This window comes from Hevea brasiliensis, chromosome 17 (genome assembly GCF_030052815.1).
Source record: "Hevea brasiliensis isolate MT/VB/25A 57/8 chromosome 17, ASM3005281v1, whole genome shotgun sequence".
Taxonomy (NCBI): Eukaryota; Viridiplantae; Streptophyta; class Magnoliopsida; order Malpighiales; family Euphorbiaceae; genus Hevea; species Hevea brasiliensis.
This window is the reverse complement of record NC_079509.1, coordinates 17862303-17886601: the sequence shown is the minus strand read 5'-3', so window position 1 is coordinate 17886601 and position 24299 is coordinate 17862303. Positions and strand designations below refer to the sequence as shown.

Sequence of the window (24299 nt, the reverse complement as noted above, 5' to 3'; positions counted from 1 at the left end):
TTCTATAAACCTTCTAAACCGTTGAGCATTTTCCATGAATAAATTTAACCAAGCTTTCTTGGAAAACGCTTGCAACTCTCCCATAGGATTACTAGGATTAGTGATAATACAGACATGAGTAGAATTAAAGTTGCATTTCTCAAGCAACAGACAAAATCTTCCTTTGATGAGAGGTGGTGGAGGAATCCAATCTGTTCTAGCCAAGTTCGTCCAAGTTAATTCCAATGGTTCTCCCTGCAAGCAAAGTTAATATAAGCTTACAACAGATATAACCGTGTTCATTGTAAGTTGTTTTTGCTAGAAACCTATCATATCTATAAGAAAAGTGTATGCACAAGTTACATAGCCTCACAACATCCTCAATAATTTTATCAACATCTGAACATTTCAAAAAGGGAACTTAAGATATAGGTAACACATTTAGCCCTTCAAGTATTTGAAAAACACTATTAATGTTGCAGCTACCATTATTGACACAATCAATATCAAGATTATTAACCACCATTGACAGTATTGTTTTCGAGCCAATTGTAATAAGAAAAAATATATTTCTTTTGGGGTGAGTGTTGCAAGCACTAGCACAACCATCTCCACAAGTAGTGCTACAATTTTATTGCATTTATAATCATGGTAGGGATAATTAACAAACTATTATATGCAAACTTTTCATAGGATTTGATGAAAATTTTGGATTCCTGTTCGCTGAATTTTTAATTAATTTTAAAACTTCTTAGGACAAAGGGTATATGTATCTAAGTATTCAATTAAGAGTAGAAAACTCAACATTGTTATTAAATCCAAATCCAAAAAGAAAAAACCTCCCAAAGAAAGTTTCCAGAAAAGTGTTGATTTATTCATCGCTAAAAATTTCTAGCATCATAACAAGTGAAAATAATTACAATAATTTATATCTTATACTTTAAAAACTTGAAATATACAATCAAGAGATGAAAGTATACTCAGCTCAACTCAACTAAGCCTTTATCCCAAAAATTTAGAGTCAGCTATATGGATTCGCTTTCTCCACTTTAAATGATTTTGGGTTAAATTCTCAGAAATGTGTAATGCTTCTAGGTCATGTTGTACTACTCTCCTCAAAGTCAATTTAGGTCTACCACTTTTTTTTCTTTTTATCCTCTAACCTAATGTGCTCTACTTGTCTAACTGGAGCTTATGTATGTTTACACTTCACATGACCAAATCACTTCAATCTTCCTTCTCTCAACTTGTCCTCAATTAGCACCACTCCTACATTTTCTCTAATACTCTCATTACGGACTTTATCTAGTCTAGTATGGCCACTCATCCACCTTAATATTCTCATCTCCACTTCAATCATCCAGCTTTAATCCTATGACTCACATCCCCTATCTACTTGAAGGACTGAGTCGAGATATTTAAAGTAATTACTTTGGGACAGTACCACTCCATCCAAACTAATTCCTTCCCTATCACCAGTTTGGCTTTCACTGAACTTGCAATGCATGTATTCTGTCTTCGTTCTACTTAACTTAAAGCCCTTTGACTTTAGAGTACTTCTTCAAAGCTCCAGCTTTCTATTGACTCCTTCTCACGTCTCATCTATCAGAACAATATCATCCTCAAATATCATACACCAAGGAATACTCACTTGTATATGTTTCGTCAATTCATCTAAAACTAATGTAAAAAGGTAAGGGCTTATAGCTGATCCTTGATGTAATTCAACTGAGATCGGAAAATCTCTTGTGTCCCCTCCCACTGTGTGCATAATAGTAGTTGCTCCTTCATACATATCTTTCAACACTTGTATGTATCTAATAGATACCCTCTTTTATTCTAACAATCAAGAGATGAAAGTATATATCAAAAAAATTTTAACATTGTTATTATTATTATTATTATTATTATTATTATTATTATTATTATTATTATTATTATTATATATTTTTTACATTTAGTCATGTGAATATTTCCCTATAATTTTATCAGAGCAAAGTACACTATAATATCTTGTACTTTGGCATTTTTAGCATTGAGGTATGTACTTTATTTTGTATTAATAAAGTACAGAAACTTTGACTCATTTTTCACCATAAGGACAAGTGGCTAATGATGTTAAATGACATTAATATGGCACTCATATATGACGTGGTGCTATGCATAATGCAGTGATGATGTTAGTACCGTGTCATACATGGGTGCCACACCATCAAATTTTATACTATAATTCATTTTTATCACTTAAGTGTGACAAAGTGAAAGTACATGTCTTAAATTACAAAAATATAAATGTACATATTGTAAATTGCAAAAAAAAAAAAGTTTAACTCTTAAATGCTAAAAGCATAAAAATTTTGAAAGTATATGAAAAATAAAGAAAGAAAGAGAGAGAGAGATAATGAAAGATAACTCATTATTCTCTGCCTTATTTTTTTTATATACTTTTAAATGTTTTACGCTTTTAGTATTTAGGGTTAAAATTTTTTTTTTTTAATTTAGGATATATACTTTTATATTTTTACAATTTAGGACATATATTTTCACCTTTTTACACTTAGGTGATAAAATAAATTATGACATAAAATTGTTGACATGGCACTCATGTATGACATGGTATGCCAAATCATCATCGCATCATGCATGGCCCCATATCATACATGAAGTGCCACGTCAACATGCCATGTTAGCGTTATTTAATACCGTTAGCAATTTGTTCCTATGATGAAAATGGAGTCAAAATTCTTAATTGACACAAAATAAAGTATACACTATCAATCCTAAAAAGGTCAATACACATGATACTAAGGTATACTTTGCCTATTTTATTATTATAGCAATTTAAACTTTATTTTTTTATATATAATTTTCACATTTTTTTTGCCCCAAAATATTGAACAGTTGAATTTAGAAAAAATAAAGGTGAAAATTTAATAATTAAATTTAAAAAATAAAATAATTTATTTTATAAATGCATCAAAATTTTAAAATAATTTTATAATTTTTTCATAATTGTATAGTTAAGCTCAGTTTAGATAACTATTAGTTATTTTATTATCTGGTAGTCGTCAAATATTAATTATTAGTAATTAATTATTTTTATGATAATTTAAAATAAAAATATTTAATAAAAATAACTATTAGATTAGTGATTAATAAATGATTCATGAAAGTTACTCACTTAACTTTAATAAGTTGAATAAATATTTTTTTTATTAAAATTAATTAAATAATAATAAATAATTATATCATTTTATTAAGCAAAACGCTATCAACTCTGAATTATTATTTTTTTAACTTCAATATATATATATATATATATATTGTCCACTTGCGGTGGGCCGTCTGGCACAGAATACGACCGTTGCACGCCCTCCCTCGTATCCCTCTAAGACCAAGAAAGAAAGAAGAAAAAACACCACATTCAAATTTCAAAAGTTAAAATTGTTGCAATAAAGAAAAGCTGCCACTTTGCACATTCCAATTCCATTTCGGGCACTATCCCATTCGCAGCTCTTCAAATTTCAAATCCAAACTCGGCAGTTGGCACCTCATTTTTGTTTTTTGTCAAAATTTGCAGTAAAACCCAAATTTTTTATGCTTGCATACAGCTTCATATGAGCAACCTCGTTTCTTGAGCTTCATTTCGAGCTCAGAATTGTTCTGGGTTTTAGTTCTTAGAGCTTGAAAGGCAAAATGTTGGTATCGAATTGGCTCTGAAACACAGAACCAGAGTGGCCTTCTTATGTACATTTGAAATTATTTTCTACAATGAGAGAAGAAAACCCTTTTGAATCCAAATCTAGAGCATCTAAATTTGCCGATCAAAATCAAGCACCAAAGCCACAGAACAACAAAGGAAATAGCAACAATGGTTCGAAGCTCCGGTCCTCGTGGGGTTCACACATTGTTAAAGGGTTCACAGCAGATAAGAAAACTAAGGCACAGACGACAGCAGTCACGAGCAAGAAACTTCCACTAGCAAATTCAGATACTGCGAGCCAAAAGAACCCTATTGTGACTTCTCATTCACGCGTCAAAAGATCACTCATTGGTGATCTTTCTTGCTCAGTAACAGCCACCCAAGTCCACCCACATGCATACCAGGCTAATCACCGGAGACAGTCTTCAGGGTCCCGTGATTTGTTTCTGGAATTAGATCATCTAAGAAGCTTGCTTCAAGAATCAAAAGAAAGGGAATTCAAGCTCCAAGCTGAGGTATCAGAGCTCAAAAGGAATGGAATATTATTGGATCTTGAAAGGGAGCTTGAAACAAAGAAAAATGAGGTTGATGAGCTTTCCCAAAGAATTGGGCTTTTGGAGTCTGAGAAAAGTGTCCTTTGTGAACAAGTGGCTGAGATGTGTTTGATTTCAGAGAAGAAGCATGAAGATATATTGAAAAAAGAAGGCAATGAGAGTTCAGTGGGGAATTTAGAAATGGAAGTTGTGGAGTTAAGGAGGTTGAACAAGGAACTGCAGATGGAGAAGAGGAATCTTTCTTGCAAACTATCTTCCATGGAGAATCAATTGACTTCTCTTGCCAAGGCTTCTGAGGTACTATTACCAACATCTCTTCTTTAGTTCTGTATGCTCTATTTGATTTCTGAGAAATGCTACACAAGCAAATAAATTGCAATTTTTAAAATTACAACATCTTACGATTAGGAACCTTCAAACTAATTAAATAGAATCTCATCAATTACTGTTCTGCATTTTTCTAACGAAATAAAGCATGGCTTATAGGATATTTCTGCAATGAATTTTTTAGTGCTGGCTTGATGATTGATTTCACAACACAACCACCTCTAATCCAAGCTCAGAATTAGAAGGGTTAATCTCCTTCACATTGGTTTACTCTATCCGGAAAATAACAGATAAATTTTCTATTCTCTCCTTAGTTTTGTAGCGACTAAACTATGGATAACTGATTCATTCGAAGTAGACGATATTGATTCATTGCTTTCAAAGAATAAACTTGACATTGATGAGTGGCCTGGATTTCACGTCTTCCTCTAGTCTAGCTATTCAACAAATATCATTTAATTATTTTGTAGCAAGCAAATTAACTGATATATTTGAGTGATGGCTGTATGGTTGCTTTTCCCTGTCCACAAAAATCTACAATTTAGAACAATTAACCAGATTTCTCTCTGTTTGCTTAATGTGTATAATATGTTGAATTTTGCCAGAGTGAAATAGTAGCGAAAATTAAAGCTGAGGCATCTTCGCTAAGGCTGACAAATGAAGATTTGTGTAAACAAGTTGAGGGTCTGCAGATGAGCAGGTTAAATGAGGTTGAGGAGCTTGCCTACCTGAGGTGGGTTAATTCCTGTTTGAGAGATGAGTTGCGCAATTCATGCACAACAAACTTTGATAAGGCCCCAGGCCTGAACTCAGAAGAGAAAAGAAATGAATCTGTTGGCTCACTCTCTTGGCGGAGCAATGATTGCTTAGAATACAGTAGTGCAAAGAGATTAAATTTGATTAACAAGTTGAAGAAATGGCCTATTCCTGATGAGGATTTGTCAAACTTGGAATGCCCTGATAAAAATTGGGTCCATTCAGAGGAAGGAAGAAGCCCAAGAAGACGACACTCTATAAGTGGATCAAAGTACAGTGTAGAAGAGTGGGTATCAAGTAGGAGAAGGCAATCTGATGGTTTTCTGTGTGGTAAAGAAGTAGAAAAGGAATCTGAGGCAGTAACTTCCCAGAAGTATGTTTTGGGCATGGATCAAAGACCTCAAATCTTTGAAAATTGCCTAGAGAATAATAAGATGGTGTCATCATTAGATGTTGAGAAAAGGGCTTTGCGCGTTCCAAATCCTCCTCCAAGACCCTCATATTCTGTTTCCAGTGTACCTAAAGAAGAAGGTTCAGGTCAAGTTCTACATCCACCACCACCTCCACCTCCGCCTCCCCCACCACCTCCACCAAAGTTCTCAGTGAGTAGTACTATAGCAGGAGTGGTGCAGCGGGCACCTCAAGTTGTTGAATTTTACCATTCACTAATGAAGAGGGACTCCAGAAAGGAATCTTCAAATGGAGGAATCTGTGATGCCACAGATGTTGCAAATGTACGTAGCAGCATGATTGGTGAAATTGAAAATCGATCGTCACATTTGCTTGCTGTAAGTGGCTGTTCATTTCTTGTTCATATGTCGTTTTGCACCATATTCTTAGGGATGTTACAATATGCAGCTTGAAAATTCTATTTACAGGACATAAGCTTGGTCCTTTTTCCCACTTTGTTAAATCATAAGATTTCCAGATGAAACAGGAATAACTATACTTTCGGCTTCATGATATATTCTATCAATATGGTATAGTTTAAATGCTTAGTAGTACTAATGTCAACCTCTTTATAGATCAAAGCAGATGTTGAGACTCAAGGAGAATTCGTCAATTCACTGATAAGAGAGGTCAATAATGCGGTTTACCAGAACATTGAAGATGTTGTGGCATTTGTGAAGTGGCTTGATGATGAACTTGGCTTTCTGGTAAGTTGGCCTTTAGAATAACTTAAAATGGTTGAAGTTCTTTAAAGATTTTGACTATGCTAAGTTTTATTTACAAATCACGGTTAATGAATAAGAGAAAATCTACAAGTTACACAAAATAAGCTCGCTTAATAGCTTTATATGGGGCACAATCACCTTGCCAAGCTTATTAATAATATAAAAATAAGATTTATTTTAAGACTAAATGCTAGTTTTTTTTTTTTTTTTAATTATCCTTATATCTGCAAAGGTGGATGAAAGGGCAGTCCTGAAGCACTTCGATTGGCCAGAAAAGAAAGCTGATACATTGAGAGAAGCAGCATTTGGCTATAGAGATTTGAAGAAGTTGGAATCGGAAGTGTCTTATTACAAGGATGATCCTCGAATGCCTTGTGACATTGCATTAAAGAAAATGGTCACTTTATCTGAGAAGTAATAACCTGAATTATTTTCGCAGGGCTTGCTTTCTATGAAAGATTTATCCTATAAGCCATGTGTCTACTTTGCTACAAGAAATTTATTTGCTTAACATCCTCTTGCAGAATGGAACGTACTGTTTACAACCTTCTAAGAACAAGAGAATCCTTGATGCGTAATTGCAAAGATTTCCAAATTCCAACAGATTGGATGGTGGATAATGGCATTATTAGCAAGGTAAGCTAGATTTAGTCCACTCTAAACTAATCTTATATATATTATTTGCAAGTAAAATATTAGGGTTGATGACCCAAAATCCAAACCTTTTTCTTATGTATACAAGATGTAACGCCCATACTAATGATATAGAGTATGGGTGTTGGACATGATCTTTTACATTAGTAAACTTGAGATGGTATTATCCCAAAATTCTTAAATTTCTAATAGAACATATATTTTTTTAAAAAAAAATCATTTTAACCTCATGATGTAAGAGTTTGGTTCAATTTGACTTTTAACAAAAAAATAAAAATCAAACCAAAATAGTAACATAAGTTCAGTTTGATTCCTATAATATCAATTCTTTTTTTATTTCAATTGGTTTGGATTATCCAATAACCGTGCTCTAAAAAAGGTTAGAATGTAGAGAGAGGAAAATTAAGGTTGATGCTTCTATCAAAGCAAACCTTACATAAACTTCTCATAACTCTTAGATGCTTAAAGGAGTTTGTATCTAAAAAAATATATTCTGGTGTATCCAATGTCAAAGTAAGACCAAAAAAAAAAAAAAAAAAGAGTTCTGCAGCTATTAAATTCATTTATTAATATGGTTACAAGCTTAGCTGGGAATTTTCAGGAAGTTGGATTCCACAGGCAGAACCCACATAAGCTTCATTTCGAGGCTTTTTTATTGTTGGTCAAATTTCTATTGGATCATACAATTTTCCACTGGTTATTTTATTCCTGAGTTTTGTCTTGTATTGTCTTGAAGCTTCACATGGCAATAAATTGAGTCTGACTACTTCATGTTGCAGATAAAATTTGGCTCAGTGAAGTTGGCAAAGAAGTACATGAAGAGGGTAGCAATAGAAATTCAGTCAAAAGCAGCACTAGAAAAGGACCCTGCACTAGACTATATGCTACTCCAAGGAGTTAGGTTTGCTTTCAGAATTCATCAGGTTTGTAACAAGCAGTTTTATTTCATTTCAACAAACATGATTTAATCTTGCATTTCAGGATGTAAAAATTTTATTTTATTGAATTTTAGATTTGTTTGATTCGATTGATATCTACCAAGAACAGTGAAGTTAGGTAAAGGAATAAACAAGTTAACTAACATTTTTAACATATAACGTACACAAGAATCAAACAAAAACTAAAATACATTAATTTCTGTATTTCTTGATGCAGTTTGCTGGAGGTTTTGATGCAGAAACAATGCATGCATTTGAGGAACTTCGAAACCTTGCTCATCTTCTCAACAAAAAGTAAAGAGCTATTTGAGCTTACCAACTCAGTAAGCAAACCTTTCGTACTTTGAAAACATCGGGGTATTGGGCAGTGTGTTTTGGTGTGTATTGCCTGAAAATTGAAAGTTTGTTGTGTGACATAGGAAGCAATTTTGTCTGAGATTTTCGCTCACTTCTTACTCGGTTCATATAGAAGTGGTTACCCCCTTTGCAAACAACACTTCATGAAGCCAAAAACATGTGTGGAGATATCTGCTTGGGCTCGTATAGTTAGAATCTAGGGAAATTATTGCTTAGACTCTATTCATCTCGATCGCGGGCTCGTATGCACGATCAAACCTATATGTAAAATAATTGTGTTTTAAATTTATAATGGACTGAATATAGATAAATTTTTTTATTTGTCTAAATTCTTATTATAAAACCGAAATCTCCTTAATACACATTTTATATCTTCCTGATTGAAAATTAGAATTTTATAAATATTTAATACAATAAATTTTTTTTATTAACAATATATGATTGTAATAAAATTTAATTTAATTTATTTTTTTTCTTATAAATAATTTATTCTAAATAATGGGATTTGACACATAAGCAATGCCTTCATCATAACAATTCCTTAATGACATTTTGTAAGCCTAAAATTTACTATTATTTTGTAGGGTAAAAATATTAATTATTTTAATATTTATATTAAAAAATATTTATTAAAAAAAAAAACCATGTGGAAGTCAATTTTATTCTTTTTGAATGAGTGAATTTTATGAGTTGACCCCAAAAGATAAGAGCATAAATTCTCCATTTCTGAATATTGAGAAAATTGATTGTTAGCTATTATATCATCAACGAAGGAAACTTGGAGAGATTCTTCTCCTCTAAAATTACTTGGTCTTTCAAAATCAATTTCCAGAACAAGCATCTCCATTTCATTAATGATATTGACATCCTCTTAGGAAAAGCTACCAGAATAGGCTGACCTTTTATATTTTTGTTTCTTTTTTTTTTTTCTAAATTTGAAGATAAATATTGCTCTTTTGCAGGAACTTCCATTGGAAAATTCATATTAACAAAATCCTTCACATTAATAATTTTTTATACTTTTAAGAGGAGAACTCAAATTCAATTATTAAATAATATATTATTAAAAAAGAAAATCAATAATACCCTAATATATATATATATATATATGTAATTAAGTAATTAGCTAAATTAAAATAAAAAGTCATTTTAAACTATTCATTTGTTAATTGGATTCCTAAACTCTCAGTTTTATGCATGCAGAAAATTCTTTTAGGGTTTTGATTGCAAAAATGGAATATAAAATCATAAATGGAAGAAAAAAAATCTAACTTTCATTTAAACAATAGACCTTTTATATATATATATATATATATATATATATATATATATATATATATATATATATATATATATATATAATTTGAAGATATTACATTTTAAATTTACGTGTATTATTTATTATTGCATATATTTTCCAAGAAAAACATTCAATTATGTGTACCAATGAAGCCAATAATCATTCACGAAAAGCCATAGGAAAAAACAAGCAAAATGAGAAGAAATAAAAGAAGCAGAGATCAGGAGAGGAAGAAGAAACAGGTGAGGAATGGCACGTGCAAAAGGGAGTGGCTAAATGAGGCAAGAAAAATGAAGGAAGGGATTTTGGTTTTGATTGATAAAATCAGAGGGAGCAGACAAAAAAGAATAGAAAGGACCCTGAGATTTGACATTTCGAAAAGATGTAACATTGCACCAAAACTTGGTGCCATAACCTATTAGCTAATAAAGGCAAAAGCAATGAAACAACCAAACCCCAATCAAATGTCTTCACTGCTCACTCAATCTCTTTGATACGCTCCATCAACTCGAATCATTGCTCTCTTTAACCCATTTACCCTGGTCCTTTTCCTTCCCTGAACTTCTACCATTTTATTATTATTATAATTTCTTCATTTTTTTTTTTAACTTTTACAGTCAGTGCATGAAATGGAGTTATAATGATTTTAATATGCAATTTAAAATAAAAAAAATTATCTGAAAAATATAGAAAGAAGAAAAGGGTTATTCTTTTCTTATTTCTTTCAAAAAAAAAATGTTCACAAGAAAAATAAAATTTTCTCTTCCAATTTAATCTTAATGCTGTGTTTGGATTGGAAAAAAATAAGGGAAAAAAGAAAATTGTAAAGAAAAATAAAAATATTTTCTTTTTTCTTTTGTTTGTAATGAGGAAAATTTGAGAGGAATGAAAAATAAAGATAGAAAATATTAAAAGAGTGTTATTGTTCATTTTCTCTTCGTTTTAAAGAGAAAGTAAATAAAAAATAAATAAAATTATTTTTTTATCTCTATAATTATTTATTTTAATTTTAAATAAAAAACAAATAAATATTTTACTATTTAAAAAGTTATTTTTATTCTTATTTTTCTCTCTAATATCTAAACAAGGAGGAGAAAATAATTTTTACATTATTTTTTTTTCCTTCCTTAATTTCCCTCCTTTATTTTCTTTCCCCCCTACTAAACTTCCCAAACATAGCCTAAGAGAAAAAAACTCAAAATAACAATAGCAGGAAATGTACGTATATTTATTCACTTGCCAACCCAACTACCCAATGTTGTTAGCATTTAATGAATTTTAGCCAAATATTTTGTCTTTCTTTTTTCTTGCTTAATTTGTCAGCAGACCAAGGATGAGTAGTGTTGGAGGGGTGGGGGTCGGGTTTGGTACTTCTAGTTCTAGCATTATAGGTTAGGTTAGGCAATGAAGCCTTTCAGTTGAAGGGTCTTTGAATTTTCTTCAGATAAGAACATGAATTATCAATAATTGAAAGCTGATTCAGTAAAACAGTAAAAGACTGCAAGAATTAGGATGTGTACGATTAATTAACTCATTATATTAATTAGCACAATTACTTAGCTATAAAATTAATTAACTAGGGATAGAGACACAATAATTTCAGTGGAACATCTTATCAGTTAGATCCAAAACCAAGAATCTTTCTTCTGGCCATGCATTGCACTGTAGTATTGTAAAATATGAAATGAATATAAAGATGGTAAAGTTACTATCTTGCAGGCCCTGGAAATGGTGGATATTGAATAATTACATCCTAAAGAAAGAAGAAAGATAAGATAGATCATGCGTAGATGTGTTAAAAAGGTGGGAAACAGTGAGAAGTGAATACGTGAAAAATATATTGAAATGACGTTTGTGAAATGATATTCAAACTGTCATCACTTACTCGATCGACGTGGGTTTCTTTACATGGGCCCTCCTTTTGTCTCCTTCCCTAACCTCACATGGATAGGAGGTGATTGTTAATACTGTCATAAAATTATCTTCAATCAAGTCGATTCTTTTTTATCTGACAATCAACTCGATTTACTGTAAATAATTGTGACATTTATATATGATTAATGCTTTATAACTTTGTTAACATTTCATCAACCATACCATAGAATAGTTCCACTTTATTTAGTGACTAAAGATATATTGAAATTAAATATTATTCTTCAAGATGCAATTTTTCATATGGATGACCGTGACTGTTGAATAATTCTGTTAAATATCTAATGATGAAAGATTTAACATAAAGAAAAAGATTGCGAGATTTATGTATGATTGCTAAATAATTCTGTTAATATGAAAGATTTTAAAAGAAGTGAAAAGATCAACCGGCTGTGTTAGATTGACCTTATTGATTGGTTGGCTATTCTTTCTTTCACCTCCCTCCCCAACTTTTCTTTATATGCTCACACGTCTCTCCTCCTCCATTCCTTGCGAGGCTTCAGTCTCTCTCTCTCTCTCTCTCTCTCTCCCCACCATTCTGTGTGATTCTTGGGTGTATTTGTATTTATATCCCTATTTTTTTCCCTCTAAAGTGCCAAAAAACTTATCTATATGCTCTCTTCTGAGCATAATTGTTTCGCCAATCCAAGCTAGCTGCAGTACTCTTTTCAGAGATCGCATATATATGTGTGTGTGCATAGAGCTCCAAAATTTTATACCTTAAAACATCCAATTTCTCTAGCTTCTTCTCTGCTCCACCACCAAACATCTCTCCCCTTCGTATTTTTCTAAACTCCAAACATGTCAGCTGCAATCGCCGCTGCCGCCGCCGCCGCGGTGGTTTGCAATTCTACAGGCTCATCAAGAAATGGGAACCATCATCAACAGCTGCAGCAGGTAACCTCATCACCACCACCACTCCCCCCTCCACTGCCATCACTCCCATTAAGTCGTTATGAATCCCAAAAGAGGCGAGACTGGAATACTTTTGGTCAGTACCTGAGAAATCACCGCCCACCCTTAGCACTATCCCGGTGCAGCGGGGCTCATGTGCTAGAGTTCTTGAGGTATCTTGACCAGTTTGGCAAGACAAAGGTGCATAACCAGACTTGCCCTTTTTTTGGCCACCCGCACCCACCAGCTCCCTGCCCTTGTCCACTTAAGCAGGCCTGGGGGAGCCTCGACGCGCTGATCGGACGCCTCCGAGCAGCCTTCGAGGAGAACGGCGGGCTGCCGGAGACAAACCCTTTTGGAGCACGCGCCGTGAGACTATACCTTAGGGAAGTGAGAGATGCACAAGCTAAGGCAAGAGGGATAGCCTACGAGAAGAAGAAAAGAAAGAAGCCACAGCAGCAACAGCAACAGCAACAGTTGCAATCTTCAAATGATTATAATAATCAAATTCAGCAAGGTGGTAGTGCCGCTGGTAGAGTCGGTGACCGCCGTGGTGGATTTGTTGAAAGAAACATGGCAAGTAGGGGCATAGTTAATATGGGGAATTTCTCTATACTGAACTAAGGGGATGTTGATGGGTTTGGTGATATAGAGGCTTAGTGATGCTAGGGTTTATGTTTTGCAGTGTTAGATCGTATTTCCACTTTCTACTTGCTTTTTTTTCCTTTTTTTTTTTTTTTGGCTTATATGAGTAATTAAAGAGAAAATCATTTCTTCTTTTTCACTTGTTTAATTTTCTTTTTCGAACTGAAAATGTTATAGATTTCCCTAAAATTTTGAGTATATTGGGCTCTTTTAACCTGCTTGAGAAGTACATCTTCTCTTTGGGACATCAAAATCTCTTGCAGGGAAAGAGATCTTTCCACCATGAAATAGATGAGTTTCATATGTTGAGTCTTGGTTCATAATATATTGAGTTAAAGAAAAAAATTTTCATTATTAACTAACTACTAAAAAATAATTTAAATAAGTACATTAATATAGGAAACATATGTTGCAACATCTTTTGTTCTATTTTATATAAAAATTTTCCATTGTAAAAAGTTTAATAAAAAATAAATCATAATCTCAGTCATCAAATTCACAATTGTAATTAACCCTTTTAATTTTTTTGAAAGATCAATTCACATGAATCTCCAACTGGATTTCATACCATAAAGCATATTCCTAGTTGAATAATATAGCCAAATGTATGTGTAGCAATGGTTATGTTGATTTTGCCAATTCATAGCATGTCTGAACAGAACAGTACTTAAAGCATTCTTATGTTGATAGGAGTAGAAGGGTTTGTGTTTGGCATGATAGTATAGTTTTATGGGATCAAAGCGTTTCAAGTAGAGGTTTTTTTGACTTTGTTCAAAGTCATTTATCAATCCCGTAAATTGTAGTATAGTTTATTTAATAAATTATTTCTCACATCTTTCCATCAGCCTTAAACTTACCATTGTTAATTATAAAAACTCTACTAATTAACAAACAATATCATAAAATATATATATAAAAAAAAGACAATAATTCTTTAAACTACACACATCAAATTATTCAAGCAAAATCTTATTAATTAATAATATATGTGAATTATAATTACAAAATTATTCAAGCGTTTCTTCTAAATTTTTTCCATTGTACTAAACCATTTGATATTATATATAATGTTTTAAACAATAGAGTAATTCAAAGAGTACCGTTAAATATTAAGAGTTTGAGTTTTCTTTACCGTTTACGTTCTAAGATTTTTATTTGCAAAATTATTCTCAATTTTCTTCTCAGTGTAAGTGTAATAGAATTCTTTAACATGGCTGCATTATCCAAGAGTTCCTTTATTAAAAATCTAAAATAATTTACCTATCTCCTATTTTAAATAAAAAAATCTTTCCTATTTTTAGCTTCTTTTTTTTTAAGAAAATAATTTATATATAAAAATATTTTCCATAAAAATATTTTACATTATTTACAATATTAAACTAGTGATATATATTTATATCATGTGTACGTAAATATTTTTATATTTTAATAAAATTATTAAAATTTAGAAAAATGATATTTTTTAAAAAAAAATAATAAATCATATTTTTTAAAATGATTTAATTTTCTTTTTAATAAAAAAATGTTTTCTATTGATTATTTTTTAAATGCCCTAAATTTACACTAAAAAATACAAAAAATAAAATTTTTCACTAAATAAAAGGGGCTTTAATTTTTATTTATTTTAACAAGAGATTGAGAGAGTAAAGACTCGTATAAAATAATTGATGTGCCTTTAACCATTAATTAAGTAAGCTTATATTTTTATTGATTTTTGGAGATATATAGCTTTAGGTTTTGGGTAAGGTCTTCGTCTTTTAATTAATAATGTCTCTAATTTTTGGAACATTTATAACAAAGAGGAAAACGATAATAGGAAACCGATCTTTTGCATCCACACAAATGCATGATTAATTGGAGGGCCAACGCCTCATTTTCATCACTTTGCATAATTTATTGTGGAGGAGAAAAGATTTCTCATTTCTGGTTTATAATTATATGGACACATTTTTGCCTTTAATTCATTCATTCCAAACTTTCAACATTGCTTATTAATATATGGTTTATATTGATTATAATTTTTTCTACATTATTATTTGATTTCATTTTCATTTTTAAATTCTATAGAAGTCTATTGAATATTATTATTGAGGCTATTATTAAAAAAAAAAAAAAGCTTTTTATATGTCTTTATATATTAGAGAATATTAAAAATTAATATAAAATTAAATTTAATACATTTTAATCATAAAAATCTAAAAAAACTTGTTAAAACTATTTTTTTTTTTTAAAATAATTTAAACTATGTTAAACTATTTTTTAATAATATGTAAAATAATATTATATTATTTATCAATTAAATATATAAATTATATATATTTATAATTTGAATTTATAAAAAGTCAAATGTGAATAAAAAAATTTTAAAAATTAAAAATTAATTTAATAAATAAATTGATAAATTATTAATATGTTATATGTGCCACGCATACATTTATAGCAAGTGCATGGCAGCACAATTGTAACAGTGCATTTCTTGTGCATTTACAGCTGTTTGATTAAAATATGTTCCCAGTCAGAATCAGATTAAGACAGAAAGCCAGAAAATTATTCCAGGAAGATATGGAGATTATGTCTGCAAAAAATGGGCCCTGCTTCTTAAACTAATGAGAAAGTTGGATTCTGGTCCTCACTTTAAGCAGCAGAACATGGTGGGATTAGGATAGCAAAAGTTATCATAGATTGTAATTGCAATAGTAAGAATTTTTTAAAATATTTATTAAAAAAAAAAAGTCTCCTAAAGGCCTTGGATCGTAACCATGGAGGACCACTCTGCTGTTTAATACTTAGAAAGGCATTGTAGCATACATCAAAGCTTATTTGTAATGTACATAATAAGGATATCATGACAGGTTTCATGCTCCAAATCAGAAATAGAAAGGCCGCATTTTCAGTGTATCAGGTTTCCTGCTTTATAAATTTCCAAAAATAGACTATCACGTGCAGAAATATCTTAATAAAATTGAATAGATAAAGTGCATGCCCCCAAAATACAGATATTGTAGATAAATAAAATCCTGATAATCATCTCTCTCTAAAATTTCTGATGAACCAGGAAAAATGTCTCTCCTAGATGCCAAGATTGCAAAACGTGACCAAAATTTGCCAGTTATCAAAACCCAAAAGTTTCTCGGTGCATAGGGATGTAAGATTGAGGACCATAGCCCTCTTTCCTCAGATCTAAAAGAAGATTATCCAGCAATGAATATATATATGAGCAAACTTTGGGTGACTTCCATCAGCGACAACAATTATATGGTTCATGTTGTTGGCCAAAATCCAGCTGTAACCTGGCACTTTCTGAACTCCTCATTCTTTCATTGAACTTCATATCTTGCATTCACTTCCCCATTGTCCAGCATTGGCATGCATATTTGAATGCAGTATGTAGCTACCAGAATTTCCAGGATTCAAATCAAGTAGATATCCTGAATCCACTTCAGCAAGCTCAGTATTGCCATGGACTCAACAGGCTCCCAACAATGTCCCCTCAACACCTTCATTGGGCGAGAGCAGCATGTTTTTTATTGTTTCAAATGCTTCATTCAAAAGGCCCGCACAGCCAAACAAATATAACATGCAAGCATAATGCTCCATCCAAGTGGGGATGCAATGTTCCTCAGTCATGCATCTGAAGTACTAGATTCCTTTATTGTCTTGGCCAGCACGTGCACAAGCAGCCAATATAGTAAGAAAGGTTACATGATCAGGTTGAATTCCACCTTCCAACATTTTATGGAACAGGGCAAGAAAATCCTCAAGGTGACCATGGCTCCTATAAAAACAGAAATGATACTGTTCCACCAAACTTCATTCTTCTCTTGCATCACATCAAACACATGACAATTGAGTCTTAATACTTTCACATAAACAGGAGGAAACCCAACAAGCTTTTTCATTAATTAGAGAAGGAATATATGACACAAGTGTCTCACTCAATGAAATGATTCTCCATTTATAATATTTTTCCTTAGTATCAGTGCAACACCGACCTGTATGCATGAAACATAATGAAATAAATATAAGGAACCAACAGGCTATTAAACTAGAAAGAAATGATTCTGACAAGTTATTTTAAATATTTCCAATCTTCAATGACAATCATCTACACCAGAGCATGATCCAAACTAAATGATTACATGAATTTAAGAAGTGAAGTTCTTTGAAATGGTCATGTTAACCCACAGGAAAATATAAAATCTTAGACATCTATGATACCCTAATTGAAACTTGTGAACAGAATTTAATTTCTCTGGTAAAAGGACATCTGAGCACTACTGTCACAAATGAAAAACTAAAAATATGCTTAAATATCATCTAACAATTGAAAAAAAAAAAAAAAAAAGAGAAACAAAAACAAAAACACAGCCCATCAAAAGTTGATGTACCTGCAAGAGTTAAATTAGAATTTGAACTCAATTTCTTAAGATGATAGTCAGCAATTTCCGCCGCATGCCTGCATATCTCCAGAGCATGATGTGCATCTCCTGAAACAACTGCCACCTGTGAACCCAAAAAAAAAAAAACTGCTGGCTCAACATATTTACAAGTTGATGATGAAGAAAAAATTTTAAATGAGGAGATTTGTGGTGGTCCACTCAGTGCATAAAGATTAGCAGATGAACCATTGAGCAAAATTGAAATACTCTTGGCAACTTGAAGCACATTAAATAACACTAGGACAGACCTTTGTTGAAGTAAATTAAATAGCCTTCTTTTCATCAATTCCTCTAAGACAACTTGAAATGATTTCCTGAAGTCGCTGATAAATGTAGGGTCCAAAGCAAAACCTTTGGATAGCCATACAGACTAACATACGATGAAGCAGCTCTTCTGGAAGATCCATTGTGTTTTTAGTTCTTGAATAATGAGGCGTAGCAGGCTAGTCAAGAATATTGTATAGAACCTGGGATAAAGAGAAAAGATCATGCATATTACACTTTCCAATCTTTATAAACATTTAAGACTATGTTTGTGCCACTACAAAATAACAGCAACAAGTTTTCACATTATGAAATGCATAAGTTACTGACTGATTTTGGGTTACAAGTAGATCCAGTTCATCAATAAATAGAATACAAGGCCCGTCATCCCCTTTGCCCCCTTTCTTTCCATTCAAAAACCACACATTTAACAAATAGAGAGCTTTTTCCAGCTAAACATGTGTTCTTAATACACTTTCTCACTTCAAAAACATAATTTTCAGCACAGCTTTATTCCATACTAATATACCACTCTCTCACTCACTCAACCTTCACCTTTTCTTTCAACAAGGAACTCTTGGTTATTAGTAATCTCAGGATCAGCAAGTTTAACTATAAAGGATATTATACATAGAGACATGATTAAGGCACGAGATTGATGTGGAGTATCTACATATTATGAGAAATTAACCATTCTAAATCTTTATCTGATTTACCTTCAATAGCTACAAATGAGTAAATGATATAGTGCTTAAACCAAATAATGTATCAAAAGGAAATTAATAATTAACTTCAGCCATAAGGAGTTTTAATTTTATTAGAGTAAGGGCTTAAACTGCTGCTACTCTAGAAGGCTATGGCCTTGCTTGAAAGTTTCAAGAAGTACAAAGCAACTTGATGTAGCAAAAGGAAAACAAATGGAGATAAAGTATAATAAAAATTTCAGGTAACACGAAGTTGCAGATATAAGAACTTGTAGAAATCAAGAGCTCAAAGTCAGAATGCAAAGATGGGATGGGATGGACCACATCATCGCCATATAATCCAATGACAATCCTTCCAGCATGCTTCCCTACTGGATTCCCAATGCTTGTATCAAAATACACTTCGTTTGTTACCTTTGATTGTAAATCTGTTACCTAAAATAAAACATAAAGATAAAAACTTTAACACACAATATATATATATAACTGTATCTTTTCAGAATTTGGTTCACACAACTAAATAGCATAACATTTTGAATTAAGACCTTGAATCAACTTTTAGACACTAATTGACAATATTAATCACATATAATTTACAAATGGAACTCAAGGAAAGAATACCCACAATCTATTGAACCCATTACACAACAGACAAAAGAAATATAGTAGCTACTTAAGGCATAAAAACTAACCTCAGCACTAGCTCAATTGAGCTAGAATGAAGAAAAATTTGAATACATGGATTTTAACCTATATTCATACAAAATACCTAAAATCTCCATCATATTTATTCTACTAGTCCGTCATATAATTACATATAAACATGGAAAATATTAATATATCACAGTTTAGATGCGTACCTTATTTGAAAAAACCAATTGCTCTTAACTTACAATGTTAAAAAATGAGTCTATAAAACCAAAAAGTCAATTGCACTACTACTTATTTTTTATAATTTTATTGCATCCATTAGAAATATGACCTTTTGGCCTATTTATACTTTTGTATGCTACAAGTTTTAACCTTTAATCAATGTACATGACATTTGGATTTTTTCCTTTAACTAATGTAAATAACTTTTGGATTTTTCCACCTTTTGGCAATGTACATGACTTTTGGATTTTGCCACTTTTTGGCAAATGTATGTAACTGTTCATGCCATTGTTCTTTATTCTGATTTTAAGTATAATGTATCTGGATTGACCCAAATAGGTGACCTGGACCATATTTCCAACATAGAAGATAGATTAAGAGGGGAGAGATGCAATGAGCATGAGATTGAGAAGGACAAGCTTGATGAAGATGGTGAAATGTTAACTCTCCCAGGAAGCTTTGCTGCATTGCACACTCAGCTTAGTCCTTTACCTTGTGAAGTGTCTCACACACTTGTCAGTGAACCAACATTTGGCTGCAATAAAAAAAGAGGAGCAAAAATGGGTTTTATTGTAGGAGATCGAAGGGTGATTGAGAAAATCCATTAATAGGATGATAATTATGCCTTTAGTGATGGAATTTTAAACTTCTTGTTAAAAATCAAATTTCTTGTGCATAATTCCTCTTTGCCGCTGTTCATTTTCAGCTCCCACTAAAAAAATGTTGCATGCCAAATATTCAGATCTAGAAAACCAAGTCTTACCTTGATTTCAATTAAATTGTGTATTTGCAAACTTCTGATTGGAGTTAATCAATATCAACCCATTTCCTAAATGTTTGAACAAATTCAAGCCTCTTTCTTTGAACCTCATTTCTTGCCTCTGATGCTTTTACACCTTTGTACAGATTCTTATGAAGCTTCAGAAACTCGCTTTTATACATCCACTTGTCAGTGTACATATTATGCTCTTTCATGTAACCAACAACCTCCGTCACCCTCTCAAAATAACCACCTCGGATGAAGTTCATGAGCAAGAGTTCATATAGGTCCCTGCTCAGCACTATATTCCTGCTCTTCATGCTCCTCTTGATGTCCCCCCATAAGACTGTAATATCTCGATACCTTTGCAGAGAAGAATATCCATATATTAGAAAGGAAAAAGTTTGCACTGTGGGTTGGATTCCCATCATTTGCATTCTTCGGTATGTCCTCAGAGCATCACCCATCATTTTGGCCTTGCAAAAGAAGTAAATAGAAGCATTTAACTTGTAGATCATAGAAGGAATCACCTTCTCCTCCTCTCTCACTTCTTCAACCAAGAAGTCAGCCAGATCTGATTCACTAACAGAAGATGACATATTACCTGTTGTTTCTAAAAGACCAGCAGAAGCAACTATCTCACCAGACAAATTTGATACTAAACCAGCCTTCCTAATTTGTCTTAGTAGGGCCTCAGCTTCTTTGAACATGCCTTGACTATAATAAGCTGTTAAGAGAGACATGTATGCAGTCAAGCCCACAGGAAATCCAGCCGCTTCTGTGTTTTCTAAGACATCATGAGCAGTCTCCAGCCAACCTAAACGAATGCAAGCATCAATCACATCAGAACATAAATTGGATTCTCCCAGTGTCTGAAAATCCTTTTGCATGCTTAGTAAAACCTTTGAAAGCTTGGCAATTCTCTGATCTCTCTTGTAACAGTGGATGAGCTTTGCCAGGGCTCTATTAGTAGGGAGAAGCTTCCCATTCTTAAAGATTACAAGTTCTGTTTTATCCTCCACTTTGATAACAGAATCCTTCTGCAGCAGCTCAGGCACAATTTGTATCTTCAACCCAGCCCTCAGATTTTGAGATCCAATTGAAACAAGGTAAGGTTTTTGCATTTCCTCTCTAGTTTTTTTACTAGGAATAGATCCCCAGGATCCATTCATATCTAACAGAAGCTTAGCGGCAGCATCAAGGTCATCAAACTTAAAATGCAAGTTCAACAAGCAATCATAGAACCGCTGGTAATGACAAACAAAAGCCGCAGATACTCTATCAATATGATCTTTTAATTTTTTGATCTCATCTCTCAGACCATTTATTTCATAGATCTGGGAAATAATGATGATTGAGTGTGCATCAGCAATCACATTGGTTTGTGACATCCATTCCAAGATCTCTTGGCCTTTTAGATATGACTTAAACCTCACACAGGCATCCAGAACAAGGTTGAAGATCATTGTATCAGGTTTCATCATCTTTTTAAGTTCACTTCTTTTTTCACTTAAACGCAGAACATAATCACAAATCTGAATCAAGAAATTGGATGCCAGGTATGTGCCAATCTCTGACTTCACCATATGCAAAACAATTAATTGTAATACGCTTACAGGGGGCATATTCTCTCTCTCTAGCATCACTCTAAGGATAATAGAGGCAGGAATAGGCATCTGCGCTCTTGCTAAAGAGAGTGCAAGCTTGGTTAGGATTTCAGTCTTAAGCAAACTGGATTTCTCTTTCAAAATTTCCAAGACTAAAGTACATGCTTTTTGTAGCCAGTGAGGATCAGATGAGTAGGACAGTTCAGTGATCAACCTGCTCACCAAAGAATCTCTAGGAAAACCATACAAGCTTTTGAAGTCATTAAAAGTTACCCATGCTTCATCTACCTGGTGATACTCCAAAGAAACTTCAAGCTTTCTCAAAAGAACAGCATGAGAGGAAACTTCCCAACCTATACTTTCAGGCTTGGTACTACTAGAAAAAGGTTTAAAATTGACAAATTGATTCTGTTTACAGAATACATTTATGACTTGAAACCTTCTAAAACTTTTCTCAACTAACAATTCACCGCCATGATATGAAATTAAGGCAGTCTTCTGGTTAGCAGAAGCCATAACAAATCCATGCAAACAACTCTTGACGATGCATGGTTTCAAAAAAACTTTCCTTGTAGAAATTAGTGCCATTCAAATATTTATTACAGCTGCAAGTAAAATATGCCAAATAGCATGTCATTAAAAAAATAATAATAGTAATAAAATATATATATATATATATATATATATTGGGTACAAGACAATTCAAATATGGATCCAGCAGCTAGAGCCTAGAGCTATTATGCTTGCATTTCTCATATAATATCTATTCCAAGAACTAAACTAAGACGACATTATATAATGACTAAAATAAAACTATAACAACCAAAAAAAGAGGAAATTAGTCTTACGGATATATGATGAGAAACTTATTACGAATATAATGGTAAAAGTTGTTAAGACAATATAACAAACATACCAAGGACCCAAATAAATGTCTTGAAAAACCAAAAGACACCCATTAATCTCCAACTTTCTCGCTAACTCTGTTTCTTCAGTAGCTCTGATTTTTGCAAGAATCCTTTAGCCTTCACCATGGTGGCTGCTGAAGCATAATTAACCAAATAAGCTTGTGATGCATTTAATCTAAAGAAAACAATAATTTTACGAGTATTCATTAAATTTATCACCGCATTCAGTATGCTCAACAAATTTCAATTTACAATTATATAATCACTCAAAATTTAATGAAAAAAAAAAAATTGATTGATTTTGCTAATAAAAATTAATATTCAACAACCGTATTGAAAGAAAAGATAAATTCAACAGTGAATTAAAATAAACCTAATTAAAAAGGAAACTTATGTGTTGAATAAGAGAAATGATTAGAACTTGATTGCCAGCTTCTTACAATAAGGAAGAAGGGCAATGGTGAATGACAGCTAATGCGATGGCAACGGTGAGGAGGAACAGCGATGGTGAACGACAACGATGGCTGCGTGAGGGAGCACAGCAATGAATAGCGACAAATGAAGTGAACGAGAACGGCAACTGTGAAATGGTAAAGGAGAGCGGCGGTGGACGGTGGTGCTGCAACTGAAAGAGCTCACAGTTTGAAAGAGGAAAATTGAGAAATTGGGAAAACGGCATTGTATAAGTTTAAAGAAGACCCAAATGACAAAACCCATTTAAGTTTGGGCCAAAAAAATGTGAATTTGATCTCTAATGTTCAAATTGAGTCAATAAAGCCCTTTATCTCTTAATTTCAAGTTTTCAATAATTCAACCTCCTTCATCCTAATTTGAATTCTTGGTTTTATCTTTTCTTCGTATTTCCCTTTCATTTACTCTCTGTTTTACGCTTCATGTAATCATGTTGCCCTCTCATCCTTTCTTTCTTTTTCATTTTCCCGTCTCTTCCTCCCTGTGCTCTTGACCTCTCTAGCTCTAATAATCTTTCATCACTCCAAATCAATAAAACATTGATATCTCAGATCTCACTCTATCTGATTTTCACAAATTTTGATTTGACATTTATGTGAAAGTCAAGGAGTTGCACAAATTTGATTGATTAACTGGATTTTTCCTAGAGGAAATCAAACGGAGATTATAAGATTTTTATGAATTCATGCAATTCATTCTTCAAAATGATGAACTTTGCTGTGAGTTTTTTTCTTAGGGTTTGTTTACCTTTATTAGAATTTTTTCCAATTGCATTAGGTTGGGGACTGTGTTGAAAAATGATAGAGTAGAGGTGTTATTTATTAAATTAAAATGAATTAAATTGTAATTTGGTCAATACTCTCTCAAATTTAATTAGACCTGTATTGAATTAAAAATATAAACTAATTATTAATTGACAACTATGTGATTGCAATTGAGGGGGGAGTGTTGAGATTATAAATCTCACATCGAGAAAGTATAAACATAAAATGATAAATATAAGTGACGAGATTGCAATATTAACTTGACTAATCATTTTGACATGTAAAGCAATTTAAT

General features: G+C 32.4%; 3 protein-coding genes across 18 annotated transcripts; 2 read left to right on the top strand and 1 right to left on the bottom strand.

Moving 5' to 3' along the window:
- The first annotated feature begins 3433 nt into the window (after positions 1-3433).
- On the top strand, positions 3434-8765 carry LOC110633463 (protein CHUP1, chloroplastic). Its single transcript, XM_021782070.2, has 7 exons — positions 3434-4533; positions 5169-6107; positions 6345-6476; positions 6727-6908; positions 7019-7130; positions 7928-8071; positions 8304-8765. Exons 1-7 carry the CDS (start codon positions 3751-3753, stop codon positions 8382-8384), a joined length of 2373 nt encoding a protein of 790 aa, XP_021637762.2. The 5' UTR covers positions 3434-3750; the 3' UTR covers positions 8385-8765.
- Positions 8766-12129: 3364 nt separating this feature from the next.
- On the top strand, positions 12130-13353 carry LOC110633464 (protein LIGHT-DEPENDENT SHORT HYPOCOTYLS 4-like). Its single transcript, XM_021782072.2, has one exon. It carries the CDS (start codon positions 12477-12479, stop codon positions 13191-13193), a length of 717 nt encoding a protein of 238 aa, XP_021637764.1. The 5' UTR covers positions 12130-12476; the 3' UTR covers positions 13194-13353.
- A 2802-nt stretch (positions 13354-16155) lies between these two features.
- On the bottom strand, positions 16156-23968 carry LOC110633459 (pentatricopeptide repeat-containing protein At4g17616). 16 transcript variants are annotated; one of them, XR_009145423.1, is made up of 8 exons: positions 23210-23966; positions 22778-22903; positions 20258-22466; positions 19987-20029; positions 17902-19056; positions 17603-17717; positions 17150-17206; positions 16156-17034 (listed from the first exon to the last, which is right to left on the bottom strand). XR_009145423.1 is itself a non-coding variant. In XM_058139157.1 (3 exons), the coding sequence occupies exon 3, from the start codon at positions 22447-22449 to the stop codon at positions 20302-20304; it is 2148 nt and encodes a 715-aa protein (XP_057995140.1). In that variant the 5' UTR covers positions 22450-22466; positions 22778-22903; positions 23210-23967; the 3' UTR covers positions 20238-20301. The 16 variants fall into 16 exon arrangements, 2 of the variants coding, with proteins under 2 accessions (XP_057995139.1, XP_057995140.1); XR_009145422.1 differs by having other exon boundaries at positions 16156-17029; XR_009145418.1 differs by having other exon boundaries at positions 16156-17206; positions 17902-18120; positions 18943-19056.
- Positions 23969-24299: the final 331 nt, after the last annotated feature.